This window comes from Heteronotia binoei, chromosome 21, assembly GCF_032191835.1.
Source record: "Heteronotia binoei isolate CCM8104 ecotype False Entrance Well chromosome 21, APGP_CSIRO_Hbin_v1, whole genome shotgun sequence".
Taxonomy (NCBI): domain Eukaryota; kingdom Metazoa; phylum Chordata; class Lepidosauria; order Squamata; family Gekkonidae; genus Heteronotia; species Heteronotia binoei.
Window position 1 is genome coordinate 180,699,193 of NC_083243.1, and position 22,092 is coordinate 180,721,284.

At 43.4% G+C, this 22,092-nt stretch overlaps 1 protein-coding gene across 1 annotated transcript; it reads left to right on the forward strand.

The window, feature by feature from the left end:
* The first annotated feature begins 138 nt into the window (after window positions 1–138).
* On the forward strand, window positions 139–21,838 carry PECR (peroxisomal trans-2-enoyl-CoA reductase). The gene is made up of 8 exons (XM_060261261.1): window positions 139–356; window positions 2,809–2,942; window positions 11,054–11,219; window positions 12,751–12,832; window positions 16,442–16,538; window positions 18,644–18,754; window positions 20,154–20,265; window positions 21,572–21,838. Exons 1-8 carry the CDS (start codon window positions 218–220, stop codon window positions 21,658–21,660), a joined length of 930 nt encoding a protein of 309 aa, XP_060117244.1. The 5' UTR covers window positions 139–217; the 3' UTR covers window positions 21,661–21,838.
* Window positions 21,839–22,092: the final 254 nt, after the last annotated feature.

Genomic DNA, 22,092 nt, shown 5'->3' on the forward strand with positions numbered 1-22,092 from the left:
AGGAGAAAAGCTTTCCATCGGGTTGCAACCAGTCGGGGCTGAATGCGGCTTGCAAACGGGGCAGCGGGGAAGGTCCGGCGTGGCCTCCGCCTACTTTGCTGGCGTCGCGCCGGGTGGGATGAGCGAGAGGCCGGGCCGAGGCTGGGAGGGAGTGGCTTTCCGGAGGCCCGGCTCTGGCTCCAGGCAGGTGGGGACTTTACCCTGTGCAGGGAGCAAGATGGCCGCGTCGTCCTTGTGCTGCGGCGCTTCTGGGAGCCGGGTGCTGGCAGCTGGCCTCTTCCGCAGCCGCGTGGCCATCGTGACCGGCGGGGGCACCGGCATCGGCAAGGCCATTGCAGCTGACCTGCTGCAGCTCGGTGGGGAAAGGCGGAGAGTGGGCAAGGGGAAGTTAGGTGGGGACTAGGGTTGCCAACCCCCAGGTGGGGGCAGGGGATCCCCCGGTTTGGAGACTCTCCCCCCCACCCCTTCAGGGTCGTCAGAAAGCGGGAGGGAAATGTCTGCCGGCAACTCTGTTATTCCCTATGGAGATTTATTCCCAAAGAAAATCATGGAAAATTGATCTGCGGCTATCTGGGGGTCTGGGGGGGGGGCTGTTTTTTGGGGTAGAGGCACCAATTTTTCAGTAGAGCATCTAGTGCCTCTCCCCAAAATACCCCCCAAGTTTCAAAAAGATTGGACCAGGGGGTCCAATTCTATGAGCCCCAAGAGAAGGTGCCCCTATCCTTCATGATTTCCTATGGAAGGAAGGAATTGAAAAGGTGTGCCGTCCCTTTAAATGTGATGGCCAGAACTCCCTTTGGAGTTCAATGATGCTTGTCACACCCTTGTGCCTGGCTCCGCCCCCAATGTCTCCTGGCTCCACCCCCCAAAGTCCCCAGATATTTCTTGAATTGGACTTGGCAACCCTAGTTGGGACCCAGGTTGTCTTTCGTGAGTTATGGAAAGAGATGGGAGGGACGGTGACTCAGTGGTAGAGCATCTGCTTGGGAAGCGGAAGGTCCCAGGTTCAATCCCCGGCATCTCCAAAAAAGGGTCCAGGCAAATAGGTGTGAAACACCTCAGCTTGAGACCCTGGAGAGCCGCTGCCAGTCTGAGAAGACAATACTGACTTTGATGGACCAAGGGTCTGATTCAGTATAAGGCAGCTTCATATGTTCATATGGGAGATTTGCCTTTTGGAAGTGGAGGAGGCGGGAAGAGCCCGAGGAGGAGAAGGCATCCTAAGCCCATTTATTATTTTTTCTGACAGTGGCCGGAGTTGGCCCTTGTGGAGGTGCGGGTTCAAGAACTGCTTGCCTTGAAGCGGCGTGTAAGCACAGGTTTTAGGACTCTTGTCAGTCCGCAAATAAGAAAAACATTCAAACAGAGTAATGCAAATATAAAATAGACACAAACTGAGATAAAAGCTTTATTAAAGAGAGCTGAGTTCAGAGCTAAAGGGTACATGGGAGTTGGCCGTGTGCTGAGCAGAAGAACGATTTGGGGGGCCAAAAAGAGGGTAAGGAAGAAGGAGCTTTGTAAGATTATCTTCAAAGATGGCATGTGGTTTGGATGAGAAACGGGTGTCTGTGTTGCAAACTATGTGGATGGAGGGGAGACCCACCTGTGTGAAATGTGGATATGGGTCACAGAAGGCTTCTGCACCCCCATCCTAAGAAAATGCAAGGGAACTTGCTTGGTTATCCTGTTTGTAATGCTGTATTTTGGATCCTGTCTCTTTACCCCCATTACGTAATTCACAAACCTAGCCAAATCTATGGACTTCTCATCATGGTTTTAATCGTGGACTTTCATTATTACTAGCCATGTAGTAACATCATACAACACTCTAGCCACATACACACGAATACTCTTTCGCACTGGTATTTTCACTGATACCAGTGATGTGAGAACAAGGCCAGTTAGCTTAATCTGCCCCTTGCCTTTGATGCCTCCTCCTCATGCAACAAGACAGTATACTGCAGCTCTACTGAACCTGGTGATCCCCAGTAAACTCATCCTTGTGAATTTTTGTTTTGTTTTCACTGAATTTCTGGTTAGTCTCTTAGAGGATTAGTGTGCTTCTTATTAATTGTTAATATATAACAGTTCCAGCAGAGTAGATTATGAACTTTGATACTTTAAAGCTGTACTGAAGTAGATGGATAACTGAATAATGAACCACAATAAAAGCATTTGGCAGCTAGAATCTGAGATGGGTATATTAAGTTCAGCAGTGTTTGTTGGTCACATCAGGGAGCTAGAGCCCTTGTTTCTTGGGTATTAATATTAGCAGATGGTACGGTACTAAATGAACTGGTACTTTGCTGAAAATTCTGTGTGCCCAGGTCTTAAACCACTTGTAGGTGGCGTGTTTGTCTCTTAGCGCTGTATATTGTAAAGCAGCCCATTTTGAATAATATGTAGTACATGCGCAAATAGAGATAGCAGACACAATTGACAAGCTACTGTGCAGTTTTGGGTATTACTAGAGTTTCCGAGTATGCATTTTTAATGATTAGCATAGCTTCTCATGGGCGCGTCTCAGTAAACCAACAGCACGCATTTTAGTAAAATAGTGGTATCTTTGGAATTTACGTAGGGTTTTAACAGATTGCCTAGGTCTTGAAGACAGAGGCAACTGAGAAATCATGGAGGTGTTTGGTGCTGACTCACTATGTGTCTTCTGCGAGAAAGGGATTGTTATCTCAATCAGTATACGTTGCTACTTGTGGAGCAGGAGACCTCTTTGATCTTATGAAATTTTTAATGCAGTCCTTCTTGTCGGTACTTAGTAATCTAAACCTCATCTATTTTTCTTTTTGACAGGTTGCAATGTAGTCATTGCCTCTCGCAAACTCGACAGATTAATTGCTGCAGCGAAAGAGTTAGCTGCCCAAAATCCATCCGCTGATTCTGCCACAGTGACCCCAATACAATGCAACATTCGCAAAGAAGAGGAGGTAAAACAAAATACTCATGTCCTACTGTGTAGAATAGAGGACTCGTATCACAGCTTGGTGGGAAAATACTTACCTGAGGTAGAGCAGATAGCCTGCTCCAAATATATTATAAATACAGCTAGGACCAAAAAATCTCCGGCCTAGCATAAAAAAAATAGATCCTAAAACAAATCATAGACAGCTAAAAACAACAGTTTCCAGGCAAAAATAGTGCTTAAAAAATAAGACATTTAATAAAAGCCTGGGTGAACAGAAATGTTTTGGGTTGTCACCTAAAGAGTCACCAGACAAGCCTCACGGGGAAGTACATTCTACAAGTGATATGCCGTTGCTGAAAAAGCCCTTTCTCTGCTTTTCTGGTTGCTACCCACTTCATTTCTGAAGATGGATACAGAGAGCAGGACTTGTGAGGCAAATCTTCACTAGTAGGCTGGTTTACCCGTATTTACAAGGCTTTTGAGAAATCTGTCCTTGTTTTAGAGGCACCGAGAAATGTTCAGGCTTTTTTTTTACCTAGGTTAAGAATTGATCTGCCAGCAAATGCAGCTGTTGTTTTAAGATGCCAATTCTTTGTTTTTGTGATTAATTTTTATGCTGTCCTTGAATTAATAACTTTTAATGTTTTTATTACCATTGTAAATTGTCTTGGGCAGGTGACTGAAATGGTGGCTTAAATTTTTTTCTAAATAAATAGTGCTTGGAAAATTGCTACACTTGTTGAATCAGAATCAACTCTCACACAACTTTCAACTTTGGTGCCTAAACTGCTGCTTTATCGGAGGCTGTTCTCTTTACGTCTATCTCGGAGCTGGACTTCTAGAACTCTTCTGCAGTCTCTTGGCTCCCCAAGTGATCTGCAACAGCAGATTCATGTAGGACTTCTAGGGAATAACTTATTAAATGTGAATTGTCAAGCCTCAGGGGCCTCCTTACAACAAAGCTTTCTTTCCCACCAGTATGCCATCAATAATTCTGCTTGTTGGCAGAGGGCTCCCAGACACTATGCAGCTTGCCAGTATCCTTTGTTAAGAAGATTGTGATGTTGCATTATAGCCTTTCTTGCTCCTGCCTTTTCTACGTTGAATACTTTGCTGATGTCAGTCTGATTAACCTTTGTCATTCTGTCGTTTCCACGGCTGGTATAGTTCGAGGAACTATACCAGCCGTGGAAACGGTAGGAACGATAGTTGAAAAAATTAGTGGACTGGTGTTCCGGTTAAGGAATAATAATTCTTTTCTACTTCCATAAGACACTTTTCTACTTCCATAGGATACTTTTTCTACTTCCATAGGACACTGTAGAATTGATCAGCTGAACTCTGCTAAGGTCACCTTTAGGTGCAGAGTCCTTCAGCAAGTGCCGAACAGAAGGAATGCTGCCGATCTCCCACCCTTTTCTTAGCTTGGTTACATAACCAGTTTGGATGACTTTCCCCCACTGAACATTGGACTTACCTGAAGGTTTCTTCTCTTCTCTTCAGTGGGGTGAAGTCATCCATTTTTCCTGCCACCACACACACACACACACACAAAACTTAGTATGAACAAGATCTTTGGATATGGGCTATTTGATGAACCTGAAGGGCAGCCTTGCTCTGTCCCAGGAGAATCATACAAAATTTGCATAGCCCTATCCTGGAGTGAGAGGAGTCATGAGTCATCTAACCATTTTGGATGATTTCACCTCACTGAAGAGAAGAAACCTTCCAGATAAGTCTAATGTTTTGTTCTGTTCTCTCACCCATGCTCTTTTAATATGTGTAGGAGGCTGCTGAATGAGAGTTTTAGGGTTGGGTGTTATCAGTATGCAAATGACACCCTGCTTTGTATTTCATTATCTGAGCCTCCAGAATCCAGATGAACCAGTCTTGGTTCTGAACAGGCACTTTGAAGCCATGGCCAGGTGCCTAAGGTATGTGGGTCTTCCAGTGGGCATTCTTGTGCCTTCACAGTAATTAGCATACTTGTTGATGTTTCTTAGAGGAAAAAGTACGTATTTTTCGCACCATAAGGTGCTCCGGACAATAGGACGCACCTTCCTCCTGGGGGGCGATCTGCTGCCTCCGATCCCGGCGCTTCCCCCGCGCCTGCCTGCCTGGCTCCAGCTTCTTCCAGCAAGCGCGGAGATCGCTCCACGCTGCCCCCACCGCAAACCCAGCGCTTCACGGCTGCGGAGGGGGCAGCGTGCTTCCTCCGTGCCTGTCTGCCTGGCTCCAGCTCTGACGCTTACAGCAAGCGCCAGGATCGCTCCCTCTGCCCTTTGATCCCGGCGCTTGCTGTAAGCATCAGAGCTTGAGCCAGGCAGACAGGCATGGAGGAAGCACCCGCCCCCTCTGCAAACCCAGTGCTTTGCGAGCGCTGGCTGTGGAGAGGGCAGCGTGCTTCCTCCGTGCCTGTCTGCCTGCCTCCAGCTCTGGCGCTTACAGCAAGCGCCAGGATCGCTCCCTCTGACCTTCGATCCAGGTGCTTGCTGTAAGCATCAGAGCTGGAGCCAGGCAGACAGGCACCGAGGAAGCACCCGCTCCCTCCGCAAACCCAGCGCTTTGCGAGCGCCGGCTGTGGAGAGGGCAGCGTGGAGAGATGCTGCTGCATGAATGTTGATCTGTGTGGTCATCACCTTCACAAGTATGCCAAAGCATCTTTCAGGCCCGTTCTGGCCAATGAAAACAAAGCAGAGGTGTGAAAAGATAAAAAAAGAACATCAACCGTAAACTAAAAATTTAAAGGATAATGTGGTGCTGTGTTGGAAATGTGGAAACATGGGACTCTTTCCACCTCTTGTATGCTACATGGTTTGCTTTTTCATGTCGCTTACTAGCCTTTATAGCAGTGGAGGCAGAATGGAAAAACATGGATTGCCTGATAAATGTTTAAGAAAACAGGAGCACGAATAAGATTTCTGTGCTTCAGAAGCAATGTTGTGCTCTCCTCTGGCCTGCCTTTGAGCTGTGGTAGTTCCTGCTGATAGAGCTGACTGGGGTGTGTGTGTGTGTGAAAATTCTCTAGAGATTTCCTCAAGAGGTTGTGTGGCTGCACTTCAATATGGCATTAAGGTCAATTTCAACCACTTGTTAGGTGGTGAGTCGGTGCAAACACAGTTTGAGACATAGCTTGTTGCTGTGTTCAGTTGCACGTTATTCTTTGTGTATGTGCTGCTTCAGCAGAATGTTTTCACTATTTGTTTCAGATGAAATTGAATGACATAATATAAAATAATAAAATAGATTATCATTTAGTCTTCTTGGCAGAGGGCGGGGAATATGTAGCCTTGAGAACCTAGAGAAAACCGATATTGCAGAGAGAGAAAAGGAGAAAGGCAGTTGATACAATGATTATTGTGCATAGCTGTTGCACAGTGTATTCATTGTATTCCTACAATGCATTGTTGCACAGAAAGCACATGCCATTTTGAGTTGTGCTAATGCAACGATTTTAAGACATGAAACCACTTTGGTACCAGTTTGGTCCCAGCTGCAGTACTGCTGATTCTACTTCCTTGATTTAATAGCAGTTCAAAAAGCATTTTGGGGGAAAGCATTCAAGATGGGAAAAGTTGGAACTACGTATCACAGGTGCAAAGGCTAAAAACCAAAACCAAGCCTGCCTTCGTTGCATGAAAGCAGTTTACCAAGGACCTAAATGCTGCTGTAAAAGTGTGGAAACTTTTAAAAGGATGGATAAACAGCAGTAGGCTTCCGTATGATAGGAGACCTCTATGAATGCTAGGAATGGTTCTTCAATGAGACAAGCTGTGCAGTGAAACTGCACAACCGGCTTCCTTTTGAGACACAACATTCATGGCAAGTTCAACATTCACGGCCATCTGACAGCAATGAAGATCCTGTGGATTTTGGGGGAGGTATTTGTGAGTTTCCTGCATTGTGCAGGGGGTTGGACTAGATGACCCTAGAGGTCCCTTCCAACTCTATGATTTCTATGATTCAGTCTCTAGCGGTGTCCCTACCAAAGGGACCAAAGCTTGCAGCCTGTTTGCTTTGTTGTTTTGCTTTTTAGTCTCTTTTATTGTTTTCTTGTCATTACTTGATATTTATATCAGTGGTTCATGTGCAGAGTGCAAAACAGAGAACTGCTTGATAGTAGACTCTGGGAAGAAATTGAGCCACACACCAGCACCTAGTATAAAAGTAGTGTATTTACAGACTATATACAATACAACTAGTGCGGTGAATAACATTAAACTGAGTGACAAAGTACTACGCCAGGAACCAACTCTCGACAGAGAGAAATACTGTCTGGCACAGTAGTCCTTATATATGCAGCACGGCCAATCACGGCAGTCCACACAATTGCTGACTCCAGCAGGTGCTTTCCCCTGGTTACAGTCCAGCCAGAACCGGCTCACTCCCAAGGTTGATCTGACCTGACTTGTCAGATGCTGTCACCGTAGATCCACCTGCTGCTTCGTGCTTCTGTCATGCTGTGGACGGAGGACTCAATATACTGACAATTTAATGATAAGAAGAAAATAAAGAGCTTCACCAGTCACAGGAGATATAAAGTAGGGCTAAGAACAATGGTACAAAATTAGGTAACAGTATATTTTATGACTCAGTTTTCAAAAAATCCCCTACATGTTTCGCTAACAGACTTCATTGGGAATCAGTTCATCTTGCAATAGATCTTCAAAAAGATCACATTTTTTTTAAGAACTATTGCAAGGGGAACAGATTCCCCTGGTGAAGCCTGTTGGCAAAACATGTAGGGAATTTTTGGAAATTTAACTAATAAAATATATTTCTACCTGATTTTGCACCATCAGCCTTGGCCCTATTTTTTTTTTTTTTACCTCTTGATATTTAGTAATGATATAAATGGTTTGATGTAACCAACATGGAGGACTTTAGATACATGGAAAGGCAGCATATACATTTAATAAATAATAATAAATTTCTGTTGAATACTATGGATATTTTTTGTAGTGCATACCAGAGTCTTCTTAGCTACTTCCAGAACTAGCTACAGCTGTTATGATATCTCAGTTATGATATCTCAGTGCGAGCCGAAGAGCGAGAGCTAAAGGGCTCTTGGCCTGGGGGCTGTGTAAGGACCAGGAACCCAGATCCCTATTTTCCTTGTGTTCCCAATAAGGTAAGTAGACCCTCCAGAAGGAGAGCCACTTAAACAAACAGGATTTAAAAGGGGACTGTATATTTTTTTAAAAAGCTATCATGAAGGTAGAATGCCAGCAGGGGGGTGGGGGCTTTCCAGTGTTTTGCACTGAGTGTCACATGTATGACTATCTGCTCACAGGACAGAAGTCTTGGGTGTGTGCTCGATGCAAGGAGCTTATGGTACTCAGGGAATGAGTTCATACCCTTGAGGCCGAGGTGACTGACCTGGAGAAGCAGAGACAGTCAGACACTCGGAGAAAACTCTCAGAGACGTATTAGATGAACCCCACTCTGAACGTGGCAGCCCCGTTGCTGCCAGGGAGCATGAGGGTCGAGAGGGAACGGCACCATGCTGAGGATAAGGGGAATGCGCCCTCAGAAGGGACTTCTTCTTCAGTTGGTGAGCGGGTACCCTTTTGCACCAAGGAACCATCCCTGGGCAGGGAGGGGGGGGGTCTTGGTAGCTGGTGATTTGATCCTTAGGCAAGTAGACAGCTGGGTGGCAAAACCGCGTACTGACCGTATGGTGACTTGCTTGCCTGGTGAGAAGTTAGCAGACATTATGCGTGTCGTAGATAGGCTGATAGACAGTGCTGGGGAGGAGCCAGTGGTCGTGGTGCATGTTGGCACCAACAATGTGGGGAAATGCAGTCGTGAGGTCCTGGAGGAAAAATTTAGGCTGCTAGGCAGGAGACTTAAGGCCAGGACCTCCAAGGTAGCCTTCTCAGAAGTGCTAACTGTTCCACGGGCAGGGCTGGAGAGACAGGCACAAATTAGAAGTCTCAATGTGTGGATGCGACAATGGTGTAGGGAGGAAGGGTTTAAGTTCGTTAGGTGCTGGGATGCTTTCTGGAACAAGCGGGAGCTGTACAAAAGAGACGGTCTCCACTTATCCCCAGATGGAACCAAGCTGCTGGCGCTTAAAATCAAAAAGGTGGCAGAGCAGTTTTTAAACTAAATCTTGGGGAAAAGCCGACAGGAGATGAAATGTCTCTGGTTCGGGAGGACTCATCTCAAAAAGATGAAGGGTTAGCTGTTACTTTTCCACCGGGTAATGGATCAGAGTTGTCCACTGAGATGGTGACAAACAGTATGGAGTGTCTGCCAAAGTCTCGAGGCAGCAGGAGGAAGGTTGCGGGCCTAACTTGCCTGGGAAATTATAGATGTTTGTATACAAATGCTAGAAGTGTTGAAGTATAATTGGTGAGTTGGAATGTTTAGTGTTGGGGGAAAACATAGACATTGTGGGAATTTCAGAAACCTGGTGGAATGAGGAGAATCAGTGGGACACGGTGATTCCTGGATATAAGTTATATCAGAAGGATAGGGAGGGAAGGGTTGGAGGTGGGGTGGCTCTGTATGTCAGAGAGGGTATACAGTCCAGTAAGACTGAGGTCAAAGAATTAGATTCCCTTCTAGAAATGCTTTGGGTCAAAATAGAGGGCCCAAAAAGAAATTTAACTATGGGAGTTTGTTATCGTTCACCAAATCAAAAGATAGAGGATGATTATAATATGATGGAAGGATTAAAGATAGCGGCTAAACGTAAAAACTGTGTCGCAATAGGTGATTTTAACTACCCGCAGATTGATTGGGTCAATATGTGTTCAGGTTGAAAGAGATTGAGTTTCTAGATGCTCTCAGTGACTGTGCTATGGAGCAGATGGTCTCAGAACCTACCAGGGGTGGGGTGATCCTGGGTTTGGTCCTAAGTAATGCCCAAGACTCGGTGAGAGATGTAAAAGTGATCGCACCGCTTGGGAGCAGTGACCATAACGTTATTGATTTCACTATTTGTATAAATAGGGAGTTGCCCCAAAAGACCAGCACAACCACATTTTTTTTAATACTTTAATTTTTTATTAATTTTCCAACCATAACCAACAACCTTAAAAAACACTAAACAACAAAACAAATATAATAAATACATATACTATATTCAAGGCACTATTGTCATTAATACTAAGCAGAGCACTCCTACACTTTTCTATCATTTCATAATGTTGCATATATCATCCATATTTCAAATATACTATCTTTCATTATACAATATTGGATTTAGGGAAAAGGTCTTCAATAGTACGAGAAATTAATATATTTTTTTGGAATATGCTTTTCAAATTCTTCTGAATTTATATAGTTGAAAAAGGGGAACCATTTCTCAATAAAATTATTGTTCTTCTGCTGTATATCAAGTACCCTTATTTGTATGGCTAATTTATCTAAGGCTGCTACTTCCCATACTTTGGACATCCATTGCTGTTTGTTGGAAGACACATCTCGCTTCCACTACCACAGGAGGTGGTGCCGGCTACAAGCATAGACAGTTTTAAGAGAGGATTGGATAAAAATATGGCGCAGAGGTCCATCAGTGGCTATTAGCCACAGTATATATATATATATGTGTGTGTGTGTGTGTTGATGGGTTACAAACACACACACACACATATTGGCCATTGTGTGACACAGAGTGTTGGACTGGATGGGCCATTGGCCTGATCCAACATGGCTTCTCTTATGTTCTTAATGAAATCCTTCTATTGAAGAGAATAATATTTTGTCTTCACAGTGTTATATACATTTCTCATAATTGTTCTGAATAGAAACCAAAGTATCCTTAGGGAAGTTTTTATCTATCGAGTTCCTACATGCAGAATTTGGTTGCCACACTGCATCTCTTGCCAATAAAATTGCTTTGTGTTTTTTTCCCCCTAATGCAAAAGTAGCAGGATTCTCATTTCTGGATTTTCCAAAGAACACCTTTAACCATAGTGTTATGGTTTCGCTTTAGTTCTGATACTTTTGCCTGTTCTCATGCTTGTTTTTGTGGGGGGAGTCCTGATTTAATAAGTAATTGTTCCCACAAAATATTGAAACTTGTTTTGGGCAAACCTGTAATGGGAAACTGATATATGGAAACGACCAATATTAAAGTCTACCACTTGCAGATTTGCCAACCCATCTTCTTTATTGTTGTAGGTAGATGCACTGGTGAAGTCGACATTGGATCTTCATGGTAGGATAGATTTCTTAGTAAATAATGGAGGAGGCCAGTTCTCTAGTCCAGCAGAAGCAATCAGTTCGAAAGGGTGGCATGCCGTGATTGAAACTAACCTGACTGGAACCTTCTATTGTTGTAAAACAGGTGAGGCTGGATGTAGAGGGAAATGTTGGCAACCAAACCTCTCTGTTTCCTCTGCTGCTAGCGCTAAGGTTCTTAATTGGCAAGCTGTCTTTATTGCTACCATTCAAAGCATTCGTCATAACTGGGAATTCAGAGAACTTCAGGATCCTTTTAAAGGCTTATCATGAGCCCATCAGCTGCTTCCACCTGTCTATTCAAAATATAGTAATTGATATCGGCTCTTACTCATAGAGTCTGATGGACCACAGTGAACAAGCCTATTCTAACAACTATTTAACTGTCTAAGCCATAGTACCATGAGCAAAGCAAGAGGAACCAAAATGCCGTGCTTCCTCTCTCACTTTGTAGCCCCCCGAGCCCCCCAAAAGGGATTTTCAGGGAAAGCACTGGGGACCATGTGGTGTTCTGAAGTGGAAGTGGGAGGAATATTCTTGCTTCATCTGCTGGCAAATGAATCTTCACAAGAATCTAGAATGTTATATTGAGCAAATTGCAACAAATGTTGGCATATGTTCACAGCCAGGTCCTGAATGGGTAACAGTTCAAGCCAGGACTTTTTGTCGTCGTTGAAAAAGCCCAGCAGGAACTCATTTGCATATAAGGTCAACACACACCCCCCTCATATGGCCATTGTTTCACATAGGGCTTTTTTTTGTAGAAAAAGCCCAGCAGGAACTTATTTGCATATTAGGCCACACCCTCTGATGCTCAGCCAGCTGGAACTGTGTTCCTGCTCAAAAAAGGCCCTGGTCCAAGCTATTCAAAAGTTACTCTGCTTAATTTTTTCCTCTCAGAATTGCTGCTGTGTTGATGTCCTTGACCACCTGGCGGCCCAGTAGAAATGGGATTATAAATCCTAAAGGAGTCTTCGGGAAAGTTATTCCTTCAGTTGAGTAATCACAGTTAAGACAAGAACAGTGTTCTTTAGCTAGACATATGTTATAGTAGACATGAATTAACTTCATTGCGTGTCTACAGCTCAAGAATTACCTTGGTGCTAGGAGTGATGGGATGTTGTCAACTCAGCTAATTCAAGCTGAAGACCAAACATATCAGATAGAGAGGAATAACCTGAAAACCATTCATTTGTTCTTATATTGTTTCTAGACTTTTCAGAAAGGATAAAGGAGTTGGGTTCTCTCGTTCTTTGCTTAGATCCTTCAGGCTTAGGACCTTGAGATCCAACTAGTTGCTTTAGGCCACTAGAGTTCTCTGAAACGAATGGAATTCAGATGGCAGCATGAAGGTAAATTGATATCCTCCATATGTTATTCAACTGATACGAAGATACAGTTCTATAATGTAGAGGTGGCCCACTGGCTAATGTCCTGATTTAATGCTGTTGCTTGTGAGCCATATTTATAGAAGAAATCTATGAACATATTAACAGGAATATTTTGTTTCCTTGACAGACTTTATGGCTGAGTCGGCACTAAATTTTGTTTCTGCTCATCTGCTTTACTTAACTGCTGCACACTATCTGACCGTGTAAAAGAACAACTTCCTTTTCCTTACTCCTATTTCCCTACAGTGTACAATGCATGGATGCAGGATCACGGCGGCGCCATTGTCAACATTGTGGCAAACATGTGGAAAGGTTTTCCTGGAATGTCGTAAGCCTGTCATTTTTAATCTAAATTGCCTTTTCGTTAGGACTGCTTGTTTCTGCTAAAACTGCCAAGTTTTTGAATAGCGATAAATGGAGAAGAGCCAAACTTATGAGGGCAAGGAGAAAATAGAGATCCATTTCTTTATATTTGACAGCTAATTGCCAGATATCTTCTCTGAGATTCCTTATTTTTTAAATAGCCCATTCATGACTACTTTTCATGGCTGGTCTTTATTTCTGAGAGTGCTACTGCAATGTAACGCCCTGTGTAATGTTGGACAAAAAAGGGGGCTTTCATTCAGGGATGAATGTCTCCTGGTGCTGAATTGGCATACAAATCTCTCTTCTGAGCAGACAACACTCTTCCCAGTGCAAAACTATAATCTATACTAGTTGCCTCTGGGATTTCTTCTCCTTTCCTGCTGGGAGGAATGCCTGCTATTTTAGAAACAGTGCATGCTTTTCTTCCTAAAGGAGGGAAGGAACATGGCACATCAGTTGACTATCCTGTTATAAAGAGACTTTCATTGTCTTAGAAGTCTCTTTCCGTGTTTGATAAAAGATGTGTTCTCTGAACTACTGTCTACAGTCCTCCTGATCTATTGCAGCATAAGCTTCTGTAGACTGTTCCACAATAACGCTGTAATCCTTAGCAGAGTTACACCCTTCTAAACCTGTCAAATTCTCTGGATTTTGAAGCATGTAACTCTGTTTAGAAGAAGACGACTGAGGATTTATACCCTCCCCTTCTCTCTGAATCAGAGACTCAGAGCGGCTTACAATCTCCTATATCTTATCCCTCCACAATAGACACCCTGTGAGATGGGTGGGGCTGAGAGGGCTCTCACAGCAGCTGCCCTTTCAAGGACAACTGCGATAGCGATGACTAACCCAAGGCCATTCCAGCAGCTCTAAGTGGATTAGTGGGGAATCAAACCCAGTTCTCCCAGATAAGAGTCCGCACACTTAACCACTACACCAAACTGGCTCTTTAGGATTGTACTGTAAATCCATTGTGCCACACAAGATTTTTTGGTTGTTTATCTTAGGCTGTTTCCATGCTAATCATTTTCTCTGGGGTTGACATTCTTTATTTGTTCAGTTATCAGGGCTAAATAGTTGCATTGCAATATTTTTCTCATTTTTTTCTTCTCAAATTGGTGCTAAAGTCAAAATACAATAGTTGGGTTTTTTTAATTGTGTTTTCTGATGTCCAAGAATAAGGACCTCAGAAACCATATTTTGAGGGGGAAGGAGATTTCAATAACTGCATTTACACTTCCTCTGTAGGATTTATTTATTTATTTATTTCGATTTATATCCCGCCCTACCCCACCGAAGCGGGCTCAGGGCGGCGCACAACACAAAAATTCTAACAATAAAATTAAGAATTAAAATACATTAATAATTGACACAATAAAATAAACACAATTCATCGGCGTGCTACCCTACAGTCTTCCTTAAAATATTCAGATGCCGGTCAGTTGTATGCCAACCGGAAGAGGACTGCCTTACAGGCTCTGCGGAACTGCCCGAGGTTCCGCAGGGCCCTCACCTCCTCCGGCAGCTTTCTCCCAAGCTGTGGTGGGTAGCTGCCTATCCAGCTGACATCCTTCTTCCCTTGGTAATGGTCCATTTGTCCAAACTCCCTCTGCCACATCAAGCAGCATACTATCCATCTACCTCCCTAGAAGTGGGCAGAGCAGCAGCAGCAATAAGCAACAATGCTTCTTTTTTCTGGGGATAAAAGCAAAGAAATTGCATCAGGCCATCTGAGATGGGAGGGAAAGAAAACTAGGATCGCCTTTTGACATTTTTAGCAATTAGTGCAATTGTGCCAGATAAATTAAATTGTAAAATCTGCATGTGACGTTCAGGAAACAACTAAGAAATGGGCTTGTGGCAAGGAGAAGTAGGAGCCGCAAGGAAGAAACAGACAAACACCAAATGGGGAGACTCCTGATTGCACTAAGAAGTAAATCCCTTTCAGCTAAATGAGACCTAATTTTGAGTAAATGCATATCCTGTAGGGTTGCACATTGCAGAATTATTATGGTGGTAACAGCACTAAAATAAGAGCTGTGTGGATCTAGGATTTTATCCTCCTTCCGTTGAATGGCAGAATAGCTTTGTTAAATTAGAATTCTGTAATCTGAAGAGGAAGTAGAGATTGGATTTATACCCCACCCTTCACTCAGAGTCTCTTACGATTTCCTTTCCCTTCTTCTCCCCACCCTTTGAGGTAGGTGGGGATGAGAGAGCTCTTTTGAGAACTGTGACTGACCCAAGGCCACTCAGCCAGGTGCGTATGGAGGAGTTGGGAATCAAACCCAGTTCTCTCCCAGATTAGAGTCCACGGTCCTAACCTCTACACCAAACTGGCTCTTCATTAGCAAGTATCTAGTTTGGAGAGTTACAAGGGAGTGCTCTTGTTTACATTGTTAATTTTCAATTAGGACAGAAGAATGAAATAGGCAACTCCAGGCCTTTCTCTCCTGCCAGATAGCACACATCCAAAACAATGGTCTCTGCTATAGGGCTTCAGTCATCCTTTCACTCCCCAAACCCATTAACAATCCCACATATAAATGAGACTACTTGCAGGTCATCCTGCCTTGTCTGTCTTCTTGTCATAAGGTTAGATAGTTTGGATCGTTCCTTAATCATGACTTCTGGAAGATGTAGCTTACTTGTTGGAGTTTTGACATAGTTAAACTCGCGAGATATCATATGCCCGCTTTGTGGTAATGAAGCTTCCGGTATTGACCGAGCTGTCATATGCCTAAGTTACCTTACTGACGGAAACGATTACAATTTTTGACCTTCTTTTGCTGAGCAGACAGGTTAAAACGGATAAAAGGAAGTACTGAGCAGACAGATTAAAACGGATAAAACGAAGTACTTCTTCACCCAAAGGGTGATTAACATGTGGAATTCACTGCTACAGGAGGTGGTGGCGGCCACAAGTATAGCCACCTTCAGGAGGGGTTTAGATAAAAATATGGAGCACAGGTCCATCAGTGGCTATTAGCCACAGTGTGTGTGTATATATAAAATTTTTTGCCACTGTGTGACACAGAGTGTTGGACTGGATGGGCCATTGGCCTGATCCAACATGACTTGTCTTATGTTCTTCTGTGACACAGAGTGTTGGACTGGATGGGCCGTTGGCCTGATCCAACATGGCTTCTCTTATATTCCTACGTGACACAGAGTGTTGGACTGGATGGACCATTGGCCTGATCCAACATGGCTTCTCTTATGTTCTTATGTGACACAGAGTGTTGGACTGGATGGGCCATTGGCCTGATCCAACAGGGCTTCTCTTATGTTCTTATGTGACACAGAGTGTTGGACTGGATGGGCCGTTGGCCTGATCCAACATGGCTTCTCTTATGTTCTTATGTGACACAGAGTGTTGGACTGGATGGGCCGTTGGCCTGATCCAACATGGCTTCTCTTATGTTCTTATGTGACACAGAGTGTTGGACTGGATGGGCCATTGGCCTGATCCAACAGGGCTTCTCTTATGTTCTTATGTGACACAGAGTGTTGGACTGGATGGGCCGTTGGCCTGATCCAACATGGCTTCTCTTATGTTCTTTCTTCACAGGCACAGTGGTGCAGCAAGAGCAGCAGTTGATAACTTGACCAAAAGCTTTGCTATTGAATGGGCCAAGAATGGAGTGAGAATTAACTCAGTTGCTCCGGTAGGCCATGGCATATGACTAGATGAGTTCAAACACCGTAGGTCTTACAAAGGGATGGAGCTAATTACATGTTAAAAAGTCCTCCGTTTGTGTCCAGGACTACAAGAACATTGAAACTGATCTGAGTTGGGAGTTCCTGCTGTGAACTCAGCTCCCGGGTGGCAAGAACTGATTTTGGTTGAGTCCATGATAGATGGGGAGAGGAGGCTTATGCCTCTCCCCAGGCCATTTTCCAGACTAGAAACATCTTCAGAGGGGTGCTTTTTACTCCTGTTAGGGGCTTCCCTTGAATTGATGGAGAACGCATAGGTTTCCACATCTAGTCAAATAGCACCCCCAAGGGCCTTTTCAAATTGGGAAATGGCATGATGGGGACCGTTCTCAATGCATAATGTGGCATTCTGCCTTGCCTTCCTAAGTTCTCAACATCTGGAGAAGCTTTTCTTTCTCTCCATTAACTTGCTGCCACCACCTGACCTTTGTAAGGGATTGACCACTGGGATTGACTCCCAGCTTCCATTCCAAGTTCTGAGGCCTTGCCTTTGTGTCTCCCACTGCCCGGCACCTGGTCACCACAGGGACAGTTTACTTCCTTGTGTACCTCTAGAGGAATGGCCACTTGCCAACCTGCCTGCCTTACTCCTGATGCTCTGTCTAAAATACTGTATCCAAGATAGTGGAGGTCTATGTGGTACAGAGAACCACTCCTAGCATCAAAAGTTTTAAAATATTAGAAAGGGAATGTTTACAAGCAGACTTTTAGCACTCCACCGGGTTGAGCAAGTGATCCAAAAGAAATGGATAGAATGCAAATCCTCTGTCCTTCCCTCTATACAGGCCCTATCAGATGTTAAAATATAGGACAGGCCCCTTTAGCTTAGGTAGTTCAAAATCTCTACAAAGTTATCATTACCTTGAAGCTCTATAGGCCAGCACATGGTCAAAAATGGCTGCTTACCCAGATGAGAGGTTTGCATGCTCTCAGGGACTCAACACCCAAAGAAAAGAGCTTCCTCCTGGCTCCCTGGAGTGTTATCATATCTATTTTTCCTCTCACTGACCAGGTCAGAGAAACTCTTCCTGCCAGAATTTCCTTCCTTAAGCCTCTCTAGCATTTAACACCTCCAAATCTCTGTTCTCCACTTGGAGTGGGGAGAAGGGGGAGGAAGTTTGGCCATCCCATTATCTCTAGCTAAACCTATTAGCATTTCTTAAGAGGTGGTTGAGATGAGCCTGGAAAGCCATTGGCTAAGTTCTTTCTTCCCAGCCTGTTCTCTAACCAATGGGGGTTGTGGGGGAATCTTTTAACATGTAAAGTGGAAGTTCTGCTCTTTTCAAACCTCCCAGGAAAAAATGAATTTCTTTACACATAGCATGGTCTTGATCAAAATCTGTTCCCAGCTGGAAATTTACAGCTCATGTCTGATTGATCCTTCTGATAGACTGGGAAATTACTCAAGGAAGGACTTTGTAAGATGGAAATATGGTCTGGTTGTATGCCTTTGCTTGATTGCTGAGTTGGAACCGTGTGTTTTTCACATGCCAGATGTGCAGTTGATTATAGTTATTGGAGTCTGTCAATAGTTTTGAAACTAAACACAAGCATAAAGGGTATGGGTGTCTTTGTCTGCAACTTGAGGCCAAAATCCCTTCACAATTAATCTGTTGAAATGCAAAAAGCATGTAGAGATCGGCTGTAAATTAAGTTTAGGAGAAAGAAGACTTTAAAGTTAAAATAAAATTATTGAGTTGAGGTAGATTAATTGGCATAGTTGTGGGAGCAAAAAAAACCTCCCAAGTCCTTAATATGAACCCACTACCAATTTCTGTGTTTGTGTGGATCTATGCCATATTCGCAGTTCTGCTAATGAATGACTATTAGACAAATTGAAGAAAGCTGGAATGTTGTGTAAAAATACCTGTATCTTATAGCTGGAATGTTTCTTGTTTTTCAGTAGGGTATTCCATGGGCTTAGAAAGGTGTAACTGTTGAGGACTGAACTGCTAAGTATATACTGTGTATAATGTACAGATCATCGGTTTTTAAACGTTTGTGGTAGAGTTTCTTTTGTGGAACAATAATGGGGCTTTGCCTTTCAACACAGGGAGTGATATTTTCAGAAACTGCTGTTGAAAACTACAAAGAAGCTGGTGAAACATTGTTTAAGAACTCAATTCCAAAGATTCCTGCAAAAAGACTAGGAGTTCCTGAAGAGGTATAATATCTCAACATATATGTAATATTTAACATGGCGAAGGGCCTTCCAGGTGATTGCCGCACTTCACCATTCCATTGGCTCAGATTCATTGATGAATCATTGATGATTTATGCACCCCACAAAAGCATAAATGTACTTAGCATAGTTCTGCTTGCATATGATCATGTGGAACATCTAGCACTTTCCTTTCTATATATAGAAATTGGTTGTACAAGATCTTATGCAAGCAGAAACACAAATTTGACTTAGCACAAGCAGCTGTCGGTCTTTTTCTAATATTTCTGCTTCTGTAACTGCTCTACCATGAGTGGAATTTTTGTGCTGGATTTAACTCTCAGTTTATCACAAAGCATAAATCACAGCTTCATGTAATGGATGGGAGGTGTTTAGAGGGGACATAGCTATGCAGTGGATAGGGTTGCCAAGTCCAATCACCTCATTCTCGCTTTGTGTGTGAGAGTTTTTGGGGTTTTTACACTTAGCAGTGGCTTAGTTGAAGCTGAACAAATAAAATGGCTGAAACTGAGGCACTGGGACATAAACTGCAGGCAGGGATCAGTTGGTGGTGAGAATATACCTTCGGGTTTGGATTGGAATAGTTGACTGGTAATCAAAAGACAACATCAAATCCCAAATAAAGTTTATTTGGCTCCTGGCTGTGCTACTAAAATGTAATCAAGGTACATTTCAATCAAGTTTGCTGGAGGTTTCACACGAGAGAGAGTGATTGCCTGTGTGAAAGTGCTTCTCACTGAGGAAAGTGCCTCTTAACTGTGGGGTGCAGTCACCCGCTAAAGGGCTGTTTCATGAAATAAGATACATCCACCTCTTAGAATTCTTATGTTATTAAAATTATTTATGAGCATAGTTGGGACTGTGGAATAAAGGTAGTCCCCTGTGCAAGCACCAGTCGTTTCCGACTCTGGGGTGACGTCGCATCACAACGTTTTCATGGCAGACTTTTTACGGGGTGGTTTGCCATCGCCTTCCCCAGTCATCTACACTTCCCACCCCCCCCAGCAAGCTGGGTACTCATTTTACCAACCTCAGAAGGATGGAAGGCTGAGTCAACCTTGAGCCGGCTACCTGAACTTAGCTTTGAACTCCGTCAGGATTGAACTCAAGTGGTGAGCAGAGAGCTTTGTTTGCAATGTTGCAGCTTCACCACTCTGCGCCACGGAGCTCCTAGAGAAGTATGCAAACTCTTAATTAGCATTTGTAGGCAGTAAAATGCCAAAGGGAAATTTTTGTTTGAGTTACATACCTTGGTCAGAAGGGCTCTGTACTTAGCTGCTAATGATGGCTAGTCTGAGGAGCATTTATAGCTATAGTGGTATAGGAGGAATGGACTCCTCCATCGTTTTCATAGTAAGTAAATGTCTTGATTCTTTGAAAGGTGTCTGCCTTGGTATGTTTCCTGCTGTCTCCGGGTGCCTCCTATATAACTGGGGAAACTGTGAAGGTTGATGGAGGACAGGGCTTATACTCTTGCCAATGGGAAGTTGCAGGTAAAAAAAAACCCTCTCATTTTTAAAAATGCTTTTATATTTGCTGTGAAAATATGTAAGATATCTTAGTAAAGAGTTAGGGAGGTAGGACAAGAAGCCAGAACTTTAAAAAGCAGCAAAGTATATGAAAACTGGCACAGGATTTGGCTCATGAAACTTGGTTTTTGCTTTGTCTTGGAAACATTCTTTTCATGGTTGTGAAGGAAGAAATTTGAAAATTGCTGCACAGACCTAAAACAAAAGGGTTAATTGTAGAATAAATTGCCATAGGAAAGACTTTGCTGCATCCAGCACATCTGATGAGTTCATGCTACGATAACAAGGTCTCCACGGCTGTGTCTGTTCCAACAGTCTTAATCACATTTCATTTTATTTTGAAGGCTTGCTGGCCAAAAAAGTCATCTTGCATTTTCTGTATTGCTATTTTGAGACGTTTCAGCTTGTTTGGGTTTTTCCTAATAAATGCTGAATTTGCACATGTATGCATTTAACTTTTCTAATAAATTTAAAAGATTGGGTGTGAGGATGTTAAACTAGCCAAGTTTTTTATTGCTGCTACAAGATGAAAATAGCAATATGTCTAGAAATACTAGGCCATGTTATACCCTTCTAACACTATTGAAGCCAGTTGGCTTAGACTTGTGTAACTGTGTTTAGGATTGCACTGTAGGAGGCATGGGTGCAGTGTAGCCAATTAATGTAAATGATTGATGCCAACCACACAGCGGCTCATATTTCCTAAACAAGGAAGCGGTGCGCAGGTGTTGATGCATCATGGGACACAGACTGCATATCCTTTGTGCAAACCGCAAACATTAAGGCAGCCCCAGCAAAACATTGCTGATGCATATAGAAGACTGAGAGGGCACAGCCACTGTGTATGTCTTTACAGCATCATGCTTATTCTTGAGAAATTAGCATTCTCTGATACCTTAAAACAGCAGAAATTTGTCACCTGAGCTTGTGTTCTCTGCCCAGTTTTCCTGGCTATCCCTGCAGCTATTTTGTTCCTCTTCATAATCTTCGTGCCTATCCTGACTTTTGGTCACATTATTATTACATTTTTAGACTGCATTGAAGAACGGTGGAAGTGTTTAACGAGTCATAATTTGACCACAGAGTATGTATTTTGCATCAGAAAAAAAAATATGATGTGAAATACGGCGGACTCTTTGTTTAGCCTTGCCTCAAAGGAAATGTCTTCTTTCTCTGTTGTATGAAAATGCTGTTTAGCTAGGCTGGGGTAAGAATGAAAAAGTGGCTTTCTTTCCAAAGAAACTGAATCCTATTGTATCCTTTCTCACAGATCATAACAGATGGCCACCTGCTCCAGAGGGAAATAATTCTGAAGCACTCACAAGGATGCTTTCTGGAAAATCTTTGTCAAAACTGTAAAATAAATCAATGAGATTGGTCACCTTCCATCCCCACTAGCAAGAGAATGTAGTCTTAAGAAACCTTATGCCTCTAATGTATTTCTATGCAGTCTTGGACAAAGCTGTACTTTTCAGTAATAATGATGCGTTGAAAGAACTCCATCACAGAAATCTTTAAAAAAGCAATCATTTGTCTACGTATGCTTTGTACTTTAGGTACGAAAGGAAAACAGTAAAGTATCATGTCAGTTAGGCTTGCCAATCCCCAGGTCCCAGCGGGGGTTTTCCCGCCCCCAATCAGCTGGCCGGTGGGAGGAAGCTCCGCCCCCAGAGGACCATGTGCCTTTGGAGGCTTCAGTCTCTGAGTGAAAGGCTTCCTCTTGGGATGGTGCGTCTGTGTTACTTTGAAGAAGTTGGCAGCACCTCTTGAGTAGAGAGGCCAATCCCCCTT